Source organism: Chaetodon auriga, chromosome 11, assembly GCF_051107435.1.
Source record: "Chaetodon auriga isolate fChaAug3 chromosome 11, fChaAug3.hap1, whole genome shotgun sequence".
Classification (NCBI taxonomy): Eukaryota; Metazoa; Chordata; class Actinopteri; order Chaetodontiformes; family Chaetodontidae; genus Chaetodon; species Chaetodon auriga.
In genome coordinates this window covers 2,816,086-2,831,876 of record NC_135084.1, presented here as the reverse complement: position 1 = coordinate 2,831,876, position 15,791 = coordinate 2,816,086, and the positions used below count along the sequence as shown (strand labels likewise).

General features: G+C 39.2%; 1 protein-coding gene across 1 annotated transcript in view; it reads left to right on the top strand.

Annotated features, from left to right (window-relative positions):
• Positions 1-15,791, top strand: part of col13a1 (collagen, type XIII, alpha 1) — a 58,872-nt gene that overhangs the window by 13,633 nt on the left and 29,448 nt on the right. The window contains exons 8-17 of the mRNA XM_076743945.1: positions 890-916; positions 1,028-1,054; positions 1,619-1,645; positions 4,691-4,753; positions 8,442-8,525; positions 9,385-9,426; positions 9,539-9,556; positions 10,113-10,139; positions 10,622-10,666; positions 13,597-13,623. Coding sequence (XP_076600060.1) covers positions 890-916; positions 1,028-1,054; positions 1,619-1,645; positions 4,691-4,753; positions 8,442-8,525; positions 9,385-9,426; positions 9,539-9,556; positions 10,113-10,139; positions 10,622-10,666; positions 13,597-13,623 — 387 coding nt within the window. The remainder of the gene's footprint in view (positions 1-889; positions 917-1,027; positions 1,055-1,618; positions 1,646-4,690; positions 4,754-8,441; positions 8,526-9,384; positions 9,427-9,538; positions 9,557-10,112; positions 10,140-10,621; positions 10,667-13,596; positions 13,624-15,791) is intronic.

The following is a 15,791-nucleotide window of genomic DNA, read 5'->3' as shown; positions in this document are numbered from 1 at the left end:
GCATTTTAAGGTGGAAAATGACGATCAGACTGGTGTTTTTGCTCTGTCACAGACCTCTACATATGCCTTTTTATTTAATTTAATTAAGATCTTTCCCTAAACTAAAAGTATTTTTGCTGCCTCACCTTAACTATACCTTAATCAGAGCTTATTTGCCATAACCTTAACAGAACATGTCTTTCCTTGTCCACTTCCTTTTTACCCCAGACCATACCATAGATGCCATGCTCACATATTGTAAAAAGCAACAATTTAAAAAAAAAAAACCAAAAACATTGGGGTTTGCAGAAACATACAATATTGATGTTCTTGTCTGGTAATAAGGGTTGGAAAAACACCTCACTCTGACTCTGATTTCTTCAACTTGACTTTTTTTTCCACCAATTTGTTTAATTAAGCAATAATGTTTAATGTCGGGTTTGTAATGACCTCCTGTTTCTTAGTCTCCTTCATGACGAATGTCCGGGAGTATTGAAAAGGGCTTTGAGTGGTTGTGTGCTAAATGTATAGAGACGCTGTTACCTTCACAAAGTGGCTTTGAGCTGCTGGGTCTGTGGGGTCACCAGCATGGGGTAAACTGGATGTGTCCTACTGAGCTCTCTCCCTGAGTTCATTAATCAACCAGTCGCTTAGCCCTGACAGCTACTTACAGTGGGCACACCCCAAGGCCTGATGGGAAGTCAAACTGAGTGCCTTTGCCCACAACAATAATTGGAATAGACACCTGCAACACCTAATTCATCAGTTTGACTGATACCTTGACATTTTTTATTCATTTCACTCATGTTAATTAGAGAACTTTGTGTTCAGTCATGTTGAATTCTTTGTTAAGCTGCAGATCAATGCCTAAATCACATTCAAGACTGACTGCATTACTGCTGTCTTACAGGGTCAGCGTGGTCCTAAAGGTCTCCCAGTAAGTTTCTGAAGTCTGATATTAGTCCTGAGATGATAATCTGCTAATCTTTGAAAATAACTTCTTAATCAATCAACTATCTCACTCACATACGTGTTTCTCTCTTTCCAGGGGGAACCTGGACCCAAAGGGGAGAAGGTGAGATATCGTTTGCAGTAGTTTGACAGTTTGGCCAGTGAGTAACACATGCTATATTTTACCAGCCAGCTGTGTTGGAAGAAGTATTCATATTACTTAAAGCATTCCATAAACTTGGAAGAGAAATTTAAAAAAACAAACAAACAAACAAATAAATAAATAAAATCAAAATTGAAGCAGCAGAAGTTGAGCCATCTTGACTCTTAATCGCCCTTATGGGTCAAACGCCAACATCCTGGATTCTGCTTTTCCCATAATGCAACATGATGTTCTTTGCAATAAATCCTCCATGCCTGGTAAGGACCAGAGTCTTTTAAATCTTTTAACACAGACTTTCTGATGGAAATTTGTAGTCTCCTTGGCCAAGATGAAGCAGCTAGAGCAGCAGAGAACGCAGTAATCTGTTTTCACAGGCTGAACAGTACTACCTATGACAAGTAAACTGATCTTCATGTGTACAATCAGTGGACTTTCCTGTAATTTCAAAATGATTATAGCTGATGAATGTAAAAATATGTGAACAGTTCTAAAAACTATTTGTGGTCTTGTTTCTGTTCTCTCCAGGGTGTATGTGGAGACTACACACACAGGGTAAGAAAACATAGCAGAAGTAATTCTTTCTCATTACTGTTTCATCAATGTTATGCTAAAACTCACAAATGATTTGCCTTTTGTATTGCAGCAAAAATGTCATTTTTAAGGCAGAGTTGTACTGTTGTCCATCCTACAACGTATAACATTATCTCTCTAAGGTCCATCTGCATGTACAGTTTTGTAATGTCAGAACAAAATAGAAACCTGAAGTTAGAAGAGGAGAAACTACTGCAGAAGCTGGACAGACAAATGGCAGGTAGCACAATGTTGGGTAGTACATGCCCTGCAGTTCTTTGGCCCGCCATGTGGGCTTTGGTTATTTTAGAGAAAATAGGGCAATTACTGGCGGCCTGCTGGAGCATACAGTTGGACGTGATAAGAGCTTGTGTGTGGGGGTGCCAAGAATAAGAGTCTCCTGTGTAAAGAGTGGGATTTTTGAGATAGCTGAGTCCATTTCCAGTGTAAGTCAACCTTTCAGTTATTAAACTGCTTTTGCTAAGATCATCAAAGGGTTGTTTTTTGTTTTGGTTTTTTTTTTGTTTTTTTTTTTTGGAAGCCCCCCCATTTTCTCTCAAGTTGTATGCCTATTGAATTTTTCCTATACTTCTCAGAGCCCCCTGTAGTATGGGAGGTCCATTCCCCATGTCTGCTCACACTACAGGCCTCAATCCTATAGTGAGATCCGTTTGGAGTTACTGTACGTGGAGGTAAAATGTTGAGTGGAGAGTTTGCCTTTCAGGATAAAGCCAGTAAGATCAGGAATTTTTTTTATTATCTTTATATTTTTTGTGTAATACGTATTTCAGCAGCAGTCTGAGTTTGAAATTAGAAGGTTGCTATCCTATCGATTCATGACGTGGTTAGCCATGCTTAGCATAAAGACTTTAAGTGGGGAAAACCGCTAGCCTTACTCTCTCCAAAGTGAAAAAATAGACCTACAAACATGAGGCAAAGTGGACACCAACTCTTTTGTCTAATACGTTCAGTCAGTTAAGTATCAATTTCTTGATAAAGATTAGCATTTGTTTCTCACTGTATTTTGGGGTGTCAAGTAATAGCCTCAATACATCTGCATCATAAATTAGTGTTTTACATTTCTGCTCAAGTACAGCTGTTTGCCATTGCTTCCAGTCCTCCAGGTAATCCCCATACTGAGTCTGGTTGTACACTTAACACAATCACAGGTAATTGATATCCACTTGATCATGAAAGAAAAGAAATAAACATTTTTAGATATTGCCTCAGACTGAAAGGGTTAGATTCAGATTTCACAAGACATGATTCATTTTTTTGTGTGGTTGGATAATGGCTTGTTGCTGCCATTACCAGCACTGACTGAAATGACCACTTCCCTGGTGTGCAGGGCCTCTTTGTGCAGGATCTTCCTCTGAAAACCCTGGCTGCCTTGCGCTCCAGTCAGGCTCTGATGTTGAAGGTTTGTGGGTGCCATCCACCCTGGTAGATAACCCCTAGCGGGGGTGTCATAAGTTGTGCCGCAAAGAGAGGCAGTGCTCTTGAACCATGGCACTCCTCAATCCTCTGCTCTCCACCCAAAAGAAAAAAAAAAAAAAAGATCAATGTGGTGATGAGGTTGCTACTGGTTTGGTTCATGTAGTTAGTATCTCTTTGAATTGGTTCTGGAATTTAGGTGAAGTGTATATTCTACTCAACCAGAGGATGCCAATATTGAAATTAAATCACTGAATTGAATTTATAATTTCCATTCCATTTACCGTGTATGTTAAGTTTGTAATGATGAATGACAAGCTTAAATCAAAAAAATTGAAATTACTGACAGATGAAAATTGCTTTATAAGTTTTAATGATACATTGCCAGGCAACATCAGACAAAATGCTCCAGAGATTTCCATTTTTTTTTCTTTTGAAATATGGAAATGAGAATTAGTACTAAGTGTTAATTTTGTCATTAAAACTTTAAGACAATCGGGGAAAGTAAAACTTGAATTTAATTGATTTCATTATAATATTGGCAGCCTTTGTCTTCCATATTTTAATCTTGTTCACATTTGTGGTGGATAGCTGGAAACGGTTAGGAACAGAGCAGCACACTTGCCTACTTTTACTACATTTATACCCCTACTTATATTTACTTTTAACATGCTGTATATATTTCCATGGAAACACAAATTGTGATTTTTTTTTTGCTTTCAACTTGTCTACTTAAAAATGATGTGACTACAAACACATTGTAATTAAGTATGTTCCAAAACTGACTTACCTCTAGAAATATGTGCCTTAAAGTGGTCAGCAAAAGTGAATACTTCTTTTGGGGTTCAGGTATTGGGTGAAGGTAGTTTTTGCCTAATACCTTTGAATAACAAAAATTGTGGAAATATGTACGCTATGTAAAAAGTAGGCAAGTTGCACGCAGCTGTTTCTGCTTGGTGTCAGTGGGGAAAATGAAGCTATCAGCAGGATCATACCTGTACAGCCCTCTCCTAAACTTGTATCTGATCATGCTGGTCATCTCAACAGAAGCGGCGTATTGTACAGCCCTGTGTTGGACAGTTGGCCACAGTAAGTCTGGACGTGCACTGTAATAGTACTGCTGTACTCTCTTTGTGGCAAGACTGGTGCCCACCTCTGCTCCACTGCAATCTAGGGGCCTGGCTTACAGGGGACATTGATGCACACAAATCCTGATTCGGAGATACTTGATGATATGCAATCAACGGAGTCTGACAGTATCTAAGAAATTGGAATGGTTTCACATTCTTTTGAAATCAACATCACAGTGCATCAACCATCCCCTCTGCCACTCCAGGCCCATAGTTTGCGTGCCGGTGCCTCTTTTTGTCTTTCCTTTCTTCAGCCTTGTTTCCTTTTTTCTCTCCTTTGTCTTTCCATTTCCTTGCTTTTCACTCTCATGTTCTATTTCTCTTTTTCTTCCATATCCCTTCCCCATTTCTTCCCTCATTCTCCTGGTTCTACCTTGTTTCCTTTCTCTGGCCTCCTGGTGACCTTTACCCTGCGACCTTTTTGCACCGCTGGCCACCTGTGCTTTGTGACTGCCCCCGGCAGATGTTGCCCATCACCGTGCGCAACATGCCCTCAATAAGCCCTCTAATCCTAAAACGCCTCAAGGTACAATTCTCTCTGCCCCCTACTTGCCCCCTCCTCTCTGCCGCCCTGTGGATGCCAGCCGCCGCCATCCGTCGCCAAAACCTCCCCAGCCTTTCTCTGCCATCATGCTGTAATTAACTAACTTTTGGCTGCTACTGCTTCTGAATGTTAAATGCTAAAGGCTAAAGGTATTTTCTGTCAATAATGCATGACAGGAAATCATATAAAAGTAATGGCAGTTAAAACCATTCATTATTGTTGCAAGTGGAGACAGACAATGTGAAGAAAAAACAACCAATAGCATTCTAAGTAAATTCTGTAAAGTATTTACTTCATTTAATCAACTGATATATCACAAAGATGAATGAAAAGCCTGAGCAAATCTAAATGGACCTCCTCCCTGTGGCACTAAAATCCTGCATTAAAAACAACAAAACAAAAAACAAATATATAGTCCAGGTATTTTCATACAGCCATTTCTCCTACAAATTCATATGTATCTAATATGCATTAGCAATGTACCTTCAGTGGCAACATTCAGGGTCTATGCAGGCAGTAGTGTTACATTCATTGCAAAGCTCAAAATCAGGATGCTGTTGAAGTGTTCGTTTTTAAGAACAGCGTCATTTTAAATTGTATCTATTGTTTGCCATCATCACAATCCTTCCCTAACCTTAAATTGAATTTTGTGTTTACAATCCACAATTGACAATTCCTAGTTCTAATAATTCTGCATTTAAAAAAAACTACATGTCAAAATCAAAGCAGAAGAGGCCAATATATGCTGACATTAACTACCTAGTTTAGGCTCTAAACATGGTGGATCTACAAGTGGGAAACTCCTCTTCTAACTCTACATCTCCAGAGTGCAACTCAAGCTTCATGGTTGACTCGCATTCCCTGTGATTAAAAAACTGGCCTTTATGCATAAAATTGATGTTGTTTGACCAGCTGGTTTTACCTTCACCTATCTTAAAAAACACTGTAGTAGTTATGTGCACATATAGAAGAAATACATACAGTAACTAATGAAAGTTGTTAGTGAAGAGTTTTGCAGATTTGTTCAATATGAACTGTTTTAAAATGGAAAACATTGTTCACGCACCATTAACTTTTCGCCACAATGTATTTTACTAATCCACTCTGTCACCATTCTCCAAAATCCTGGTTTACATCAAATACAACTGCATTTAAAAAGATTTTAAATAATAACAATAATGAAAAAAAACATGATAATAATTATCTGTGCATGGCAGCTATGGTATCTTTAATGTTGTTGAAAGATCGTAGATATGGCAAAAACTACGGTTCAAAAAAATAAAAACACTTGATTAAGGAAGGTGTTGAAAGGCAGAGTTGCTGTTAAAAAACCAATAAATGCGAAATAATTTGCTGGCGTGTGATAGTATACAAGCTGCACTCTCTTACATGACAGCTGGATACCCAGCCCATCCAACACACTTACTTTCTGCTTCTGGTACACTTCCTCTATGGCACTGGATGTTAGTACTACACATAAATCACCATCACTAATGTGGACAGAAATTCTAGGGATACTGGACTGTGAAAAATAAATGCGTATGTAAGTCATAGAACATACTGTATCTATTGTAACTAGAGCTTCTCATTTAGCAAGTGGTAGTGTAATAACTGAAATGACAGTAATGATAGTAATGTACAAATACAGAACAATGTTCCTTCTGTATTTGTTAACTGTTAATAGCTGTGCAATCTCTAAATACAATCCTAAATGAACTATTTTCTTTTGAAAATAATGAAATCCATGAATATACTCATTATAAGAAAGCACATGGAAATCTGCAGCTAATCACATGACCAATTCTTTACTCTCAACTCACTCAAAGTGAAATGTAAAGTTAATACATGCTGTTAATACGTGCTGCCCTGTGGATAATTTGGTCCTCTGGCATACATTGAAAACACAAGATGGGCTAACATACTATACAGAGTTCATATTGCCTCCCTATGATAAATCAGATATCAGCCAATCAGTGTTGACTTCTTCATATCATGGGATGTCCATTGTGATGAGAATAAAATTATTGCAGTTTTTTTTTTTTTTTTTTTTTTTTTTTTAGAATGTCCTGTCATGAATGTGGTCAAATTGTGCAGAAACAGCACATATCAGCTATTGGCAGCTGCAGCCTACCCATAACAGTGTGTGGTCAACCCCTGCAAAGAGCCCAAATGTGTCCAGAGACATAAATCATATGTGGACAATTCTGCACTGCAGTACAGAGGAGGAATGATAAAATATAGATCTAATGTGGACGGATGATAGCCATTATCTCAGAATAGAAGCTTGGCAGCACTCTCTGACCCAGAGCTACTGTACACGTGTGTGTTCACACACGCACACACACACACACACACACACACACACACACACACACACACACACACACACACACACAATGATAAGCTGAGTGACTGAAGTAAGGCCAGGGTTTTGTGTCATGAACTTGTCTAAGTCAGACCACATGTGCAAATAAATCATGCGCTTCCGCATAATGCATAATAATAATATCATGCCATACAAACTTGTTGCCCTCTATGATTATGGATATTTCCATACGGGGGTGTCTTGTCTATAAAAAATTGCCTCTACCGATCATGAAATTGAGTTTGGGAGTTCCAAAACATGAGCATCAGAAATTATTTTAGCATGAAACAAAGGAGAAGCAGATTCACGACATGTAGCAGCCAAATTTTTTTGTCCAGCCGTTGATTCTCTTCATATCCTGTGCTCCCTGTACATTGTCTTTATTTGATTTTGTTTAGTCTTGGCTTTGGTTTGAGATAATTATCAAGGGCTCTGGCTGTCAGTGAGCTGTTTTAGGAATAACCACACACACAGATTAGCTGTCTATGTCAAAGCAGCTTCAGGAAAGATCAATCTCAATATTTCATTCATCCGTTTCAAATATAAACAATAAGAATTTATGTAGTCACCAGTCTTCTGTAATGTCTAATAGCAACTTCTTTTTACCCAATGAGAACTTATAACGAACTTTAAACCTGAAGTTTGACATCAAGTCCTACACAAATGAGAGATCAAGGACTATTAATCTTCATTCTGTGAGGACTTTTTAAAATGTTAAAAAAAAAAAAAAAAAAATCAGTGTCACTTATTTCCCGGTGCCTTGCTCTCCAAACAAAGGCAGTCATTATAACAACGTCTGTGACTAAATATTCTGAACTGAAGGTGCAATTATTAGTTTTAATGATACATTGCCAGGCAACATCAAACAAAATGCTCCCGAGATTTCATATAGTCATATAATGACTATCATATATAACCACTGCCTCAGTTCAAAGATGGCCCTCAATGTTGTGATTGGTTTTCAATTCCTTACCCAGTGTTTAGGGGTACCTGGGGTTCTCTGGATACTTTCACCCCATGTATAGTATAGGGGTCAAAGTTAGCAGAGAGTCAGGAGACAGCCACAGAAAATCTAATAAGTGCACCTTGAATTTAGAAAATTTCATCCCAGGTAAGAGTTCCCATGGTCAAGAATGAATCCTGGTGCTCAAACATTATAATCGCTTGCCTTGCTCCCCAGCTAACCTTCCTGTCTGCGACCCCCCGCTGCAGTTAGTTGCAGTGTCGTGTGAGGTTGTTGTGTCGGCATGGCCAGTGTGGTGAGGCTCGCTCCAGCATGGCAGGTTGTAACTCAAGGTCTCTCAGCAGGGTGAGCCTGGAGTGCAGGGACCCCCAGGACCTCCAGGGCCCCCCGGACCCCCAGGGATCGAAGGCCTGAATGGCCCACCGGTGAGTCCCAGTCTGAGGTCACCCAGAAGCTGAAATTGTAGTTTTACACTTGTTACTGAATCACCTTACCAAACATTCTAGCTTCCGCAGACACAGAAGCTGTTGGACAGAGACTTCATGTTGTGGGCTTTTCCTCCCTGTGGATTATGACGCATTCATGTCATATGGAGCTTACCATAATAAAAAGTTTCCATGTTGTAACTACATAACTACAAATAGGAAACAAAGTCCTGCTATGTATGACTTGCCGCTTAGTAATACCGAAGTCTGTCATTCAAAATTGAATCTAAAGGGTGTTAAACTGCATATGTATGGTATATTTAACTCTCACACACAAACTGGACAATCATACAACAGATATGAGCGGTCCAATGTCATTGTCAAGTCAAGTCAAGTCAAGTCAGTATTATTGTATTTCATATTTTACCTGGAAGGACTTTAAAATTGCACAGCATATGACAACCTGTCCTTTGACCTCTAATAAGGAAGAACTCCCCCCAAAAACCCTTAAATGGGAGAAAAAATTGAAGAAACTTAAGGAAGTCTAACTTTACTATCCATCCTACATGATGTGAATAGTGTATGACATCAATTCCATGTTGCAGCCTAAGAATATAAAACTACTGGTCAACTTTTCACTTGTACAACCAATAAAGCTGTTCAGTCGTTATAAGATAAAAGGTGCAAGCTCAAGCCTGATGTATGTGTATTTTACTATTATGCAAGTTTGACTTAATACCATTAGTGGGAAAAATATTTAGAATTTACTGCCAGGCTCTCACTGTATCCACAAATGGCATGGTTTGGAATTCTAAAGGAATTGCTATTGTAAATAGTTTCATAGATTCTTCTTATGCAGGGTAAGCCTGGTGAACCAGGAAAACCAGGAAAAGACCCAAGGGTAAGCTTTGCTTCAGTGAGACCTCCACCATGATTTTTGCCAAACTTTCTCATTAGTGAAAGTTTATTGGTGTGACATTAACCTTCTTGTGATTTCTACATTGTTTCTGCAGCTTTTACCAGGACTGAAGGTAAACAAATTTCTCTTTTTGTCCAAACAGCAAAATCACAATTCTGAAAAAACGTTTGGCCTCTCATGATAGTTAGGGTTATTACAGACAAACACAATCAGGCCCAAATAAAACAAACCACATGAAACAGGAATCAAGATGTTCCCATTTGGTCTGCGTGCAGCTGCTCAGAAATTCGGACCAACCCCACCTACACAGCACTACACATTCCCTTTGGATTGGATGACTAGATGTCCACATGATGCTTGAATTGTCACAGATTATTTAAAAGGAGGAATGCAGAATGTGAGGTCAGGCAGAGTCCTCTAAACACCTCTCTATGTAAAAGAAGCTGAATCTCACAGAGGTGGTTCTCACTTGTGATAGGCTTTAGCATGAACAGTCATAGCTGAGTTGAACTACAGCACGACCAGATAAGCATGAAAACCGTGACTTTAAAGCTATCAAATCAAGTCTTGGCCACCTGCTTTTCCCTACACCTTTCAATATAGAATACTAAATCTGCTACATTGGCTGGATATGTTTTGTATGTACACACTTTGTTTTATCTCTCCAGGGTGAACCAGGTGTACCAGGACAAAAGGTTAGCTCTCTTCTGGATTTCACTTTTGAAACAGAATATGGTCTGTAGAGTTCAGAGTTTGGTTCGATTGCCTGGGAAATACTTCTTCCAGTGAACAAACTACTGAACACAATTTCGATTGAGGAATTGATGGATTTTTCATCGTGAACAGAAAGCAATAAACATCTGTTTTTTCCAGTACTGGTATCATCATATGTATCACGTTCTTTAGTATCTATAGTATGGATTAATGCAGAAGCAAAAAGGAAGTCGTATTTGTTTCTTGCCTTTCTTTGGCTGAAAAACAGAGTTTTATTGTTTTCATATGCCAGGTGAGCTATTTTTCTCCAGTAAAGTTGTAGTTTAGAAAGAAAGCAGATGACAGATGATTATTTCAACAGATTATTTGTCTATTTGCTTGTGTTGTGTCCATTCACCATCTGTCTACTGATAGTCAACTTTCTGTGAATCAGTGTTCACATTTGTCTTTCGTCTCTCCACAGGGTGATCAAGGTGACGTCGGTCCACCAGGTCCTGAAGGCCCAACGGTATTTCACTTTCTACTTTTGTTTTTCTAACTTTTTCATGTTTCACTATAGTGTTTTGTGTTTCACTCGAAGGTTCAAAAAGATTTCTTAAAATGTCTGAATACAACAGTCACATGCCATTTTTCCATTGGAATATGTTATGGGTCACTGCTATCATTCTTCTTTCCATACTGGCCATGAAGTGATCCTTTTCTAACACGATTACACTCTAGGAAGGAGAGGGCAAAATGCACAGTCCATGGTCCATACAAAAAATGGTTCAGCCACACCTTTTTAGGAGATTATTTTATTTCAACAACACTTCACAGTTATATAAATATATTCAGTTAGACATAATGGGGGACTCAGATCTCTGGAGAAACAGCAGACAGGGAGACTCTTGAAAATGTCGGAGTTTGTCAAGATGTGAGTTTTTCTAAGTTCCGTTTCATTCAGCATGTTAAGCCAGTGGTTGATGGATAAATGGGTTTTGTCTTTCCAGTTGCTTTGTCCTGGAAACAAACCTGTTATTGAACTGAGCAGGGAAACACTGTCCACGAAATACAAAAAAGATATTTTATACTAAAAAGATTTGCCTCACTCAGATTGCTGAAGCCTTATATCAGCTTGAGCTTAACTTTTTGAACTTTGTTCTCATCTTAGTCATCATCTGGCCCTTCCCAGCGAGCAACACATTTTTGTATTTTTATGAAATGGTAAAAATGTATTAAATGAAGCTTTGGGAGTTGTTTAGAACAGATACCATAAAAACACACAGACCCTGACCTCACAAAATGATGCAGGTAACATCTGCTACTACATTTATGGTTTTGACATTTATTCAATGGAAAGTGTTTGTTGCATTATTGTGTAATAGTCTCCTTAATATTGAACAGGGATGAATAAAGCATTCACACACACACACAAACACACACACACACACTCTGGGCAGCAGCGTAAAGGATCTGGCCTTGGCTTTGAAGCTTTGTGGGGACAAAGTGAGCTATGCCCTCTACACTCTCCACGTGTTTGTCCTTCTCCACTTGTCCATGGCTTAACAGACTTCCTCTAGAGGACACACACACACACACAGAGACACACATGCACATATACACAGCAAGTGTTCTTCAGTAATCCACGCCATTATACAGCATTACTACAGACTAGAGTTTCTTTCCTGTTTCCTCTAGATGACAAAAGGAGAAGTGCCAAAAATGTGAAAAGGAGAGGGAAAACCAAAATTAAGACAAAACAAAAGGAGAAAATAGTAAAGATTAAAGGACCAATGTGTAGTTTTTATCCATTTGCAGAAATGGAATGTAACATTCATATTTATGTTTTAATTAGTCTATAATCCCCTGACAATAAGACTTGTGTTGTTGTTACCTTAGAATGTGCTCTTTATATCTATAGGGGAGGCGGGTCCTCATGTTTCTACAATAGCCCTGTGTAGCCAAATCAAGCATTGGTTCTAAGATAAGAATAGAATTTAGCTGTTAGAGATGGCGAGAATAAAAAGATGTAGAAAAAGAATCAAATAGAGAATGAAAACATCCAGCACATGTAGAACAACATTGGCATTTATTTGAGTTGTGTTTCCTCCCAGCTGATAAGTAAGTCCAATATTCACTCTCCTGTTAGCTCACTCTTAGCTAGCTGGTTCTTTAGCTGCCAGATGCATCCACTATGTTGACCAGCTAGTTTCTTACTTTGTCAGTCTGCTGTTTGGTGCTGAGCAGTTAGTGCACAGTGGTTGTATTAGTGCTTTTTCATAGAAAGCAGCTGTGAAAAGCTTAATAAAGCTTGTGTAAAGTTCACATGAGTTTTACTCATGTGAACTTAAGACTTCACTTATGACCACAATATTTTGTGTGTTAGTCACAAAGCATTCCCTACACGACGACTAGGGAAAAACATCAAATGTTATTTTTCACCTGTAATCCGGCAGTCATGATCTGGCAAGTGCCTGGTGTCTGCTCTGAATGCTAAAATGTTTGCTTGAGATGAAGCCAGCATTTAAATGCAATGCTATCACATCCAGTGCGTGGGGATCTCTATGTGACCAAACCACACAATCATGTACAGAGTGATTAGGTCACCACTGCAGAGTTGGTGATGGCCTTCTGTTGCTTTGAATTTACAAGAGTGACCTTTCACATTACAGTTATTGAATAACATGAACGTTAATATCAAAAAAGATTCAAGACTTTGCTTTGATGCTACACAATGCCTTCAACTTGATGTTGATGTTTTCAAACCTCGACTGCATACTGTGTAATTCATGAGGTATACAGATGTATATGCTCAATTCTCTAACTTTCACTCTCAAATTCCACAGTTAAAGCAATGCATCTCAGTCATCTGGTTACAATCAAACAGTTTGGCTGCTGCAGTCACAACAAAACCACAGTAGATATCTACATGACTCTGTGAAAGTGATTTTGTCTGAAGCCACCATGTTTTCACTGTGACCTTTAGAGTCACAGTGAAAACAGAATGTCCCTCTGAAGTTCATATTGCAGCTTTTCTGAGGCTGGGACTACTGGGAGGAACTTGTTGCTGTAAGCCTCTGTGCAGATTATTGCCTTGTAAGCTTCAGTTTCAACTGTTCTTCTCTGTCTTGATTTGTTTTTCCTTGAAATCAGTCCAGAATCCTGTTTCTGTTTTCAGCTATGAACTTCACTGGCACATCAAGCTACTGAGTTGCAGGTCATTAGAAGAGAGACCTTCACAAACACTGTTATCTGCCTTCTTCTTTTGAGACTGCACAACAGGGATTAGATAACTTCTGAGATGAAATACAAACTTCTCCTGCACATCCATTCTGTGAGGCCTTAGATACAGTCATCGCTGCTAATTATAACGCCTATAGAGGATCTTGTGCTCCATCTAGTGGACTGCAGTGGTTGTCATCAGTTCTTACATTTACAATATTTGTCTTTGCTTCACAGGGAATAAAGGGAGACCAAGGAATGAAGGTAATTTTTTTTATCTTTCATTTTTCAGAAGTGTCACAGAATACTAAAAATAGTCACCAATACAGGTTGAAGTCCCTTTACTGTATTCTGTTCAGTGCCATACCCAAGATTTTAGAAATGTCCAAGATCTGTCACAGATGTGGGACACTTGTAATTTGAGGACTGTGTTATGTGTTTTAAAGCTCTGGAAAAAGGTAGATTGTGAATTGGAATTGTTTTGTTTCTCTTTTTTTTTTTTTCTCCAAGTCTATATGTCAATCAAAGGGGGTTATCATTGAGTCACCTTGCTTGCTGAGCCTGGATAAGCAAGATAAGAAATCACCTCTCAACTGGTTGCTGTTTAATTTTTTTACAAGGCAACCATTTACCATGTCTGTCAGGGGACCAACATGACAGAAAGCCCTGATGTCATAAACATTTAAATCCCCTACTGTCAGGTCCATCTCAAGAAGGAGCACTCCCTTTTTCCCCTGAGCGTTTGCTTGTCTTTTGATTTTCCCTGGAAAGGGTGTGTCTGCTTTTACTACTGTCTGCTTCTCTGAGCTGATGTTTCCATCCATTCTGTAGGGAGATGAAGGATAGAGGGGTTTCTCAGGAGAGAAGGCAGAGTGATACTCAGCGGAGTTGTGTGTGTGTGGCATGTCTAGGTCTATTCATGCTTGGCAAGATTACAGACATTGCAGCTGGGGTCTGGATGCTTGAAGTGGAAAGGCACTTCAAATGTTTGTATTTAATTGGAAGAGCTGCTGTCTGTCTTTGAATACAAATAACCTGAAATTCTTCATCAATTTAAATCCATGTGTGAGGAAATGGAGTTACAGTATAATGGTTAGGTAATATAATCAATGTTATGGTCACTTATCACAGCTCTACTGTTGAATTGTGTTATCGCAGAGGTTTTACCTGGCAGAAATGAACATTGAGCACATGTACTTTTTGGTTATTTATCTATTCATTTTTTGGCAAGAGGTTTTGTCTGGCCTATTTGGTTCAACTCTTAATTTGTTTAGATCCTGTTTATAGAATATAAACATTCAGACAAGGGTCTGCTTGTCTTAGCGTTTTTTAATATTCTAAAAGCTTCCATAGGACCCTCTAATTCATCACTATAGCACATCTTTTCACCATATGCAGACAGCATTCAGCCAGGACCAGTTCATACATAGCCGATGAAAAAAAAAATTCATGTTACATTCTATGAGAACTAACAGCCACAGTATAACACTACAAGTACAAAAGTGTCACCACCTATTGCCGCCTATTTATGTTAAGATTCTAGTCCAGTTTTCAGGATTCAAATGTTTGGATTCAAGTTATAATTTGTCTGGTTGTATTTCCTCTCAGCTTGGTGTGAATTATGAATGTGATCTGGGAGGACTGTTGGAACTTTACAGCAACATTTATAGCAAGTTGTGGAGTGTATCTTAAAACTGTCAACTGATGAAGTGATGAGCCATTTGATTAGCTGAACAATTTTGAGATGTTTGCAGTGTTTCAGAGGTCTGGATTCATTTCTTGAGTAAGACATGTCTGTAGAGACGTTTGAAGTGGGTGTAGCCAAGGTGGTGCGCCAGTCTGACAACGATCATGTGACTGTGATTGGGGCTAGCGTTACTCTGCATGAGGCCCTCACTGCTGCTGATATGCTGGCAAATTAAGGGAAGAACATCCGTGTGATTGACCCATTCACCATCAAGCCCCTGGATGCCTCAGAGCCACAGGAGGACAGATTACCACTGTGGAGGACCACTAGAAGGAGGGTGGTCTTGGTGAAGCAGTGCTTTCGGCAGCTGGCAAGGAGCCTGGCATTACTTGACCCAGCTGGCAGTGTCGGGTGTTCCCCGCAGCGGAAAGCCTAATAGCCTGCTCAATGTCTTTGGCATCAGCGGCAACACCAATGCTGTGCGTCAGACCTTAGCAAACTAAGGACTGCGCCTGATCTCCTGCTCACTGCTCTTTTGCATCACAACCAACTTCCTGCCCCAATCCATCTCTCTACAACAGTAACTCAACACTGTCTCTCAATCTCTAAATTAATTTAGAGATTAATTTAATTAGTGAACTTATTTCTATACTCCTTCTCTGATGGACTCCAGCAAGTACAGTAGGTCTCCTTTGGCCACAGTAGCATGGCAGTAGCAATTGCAGCCATGTGTGTGTGTTTTCTC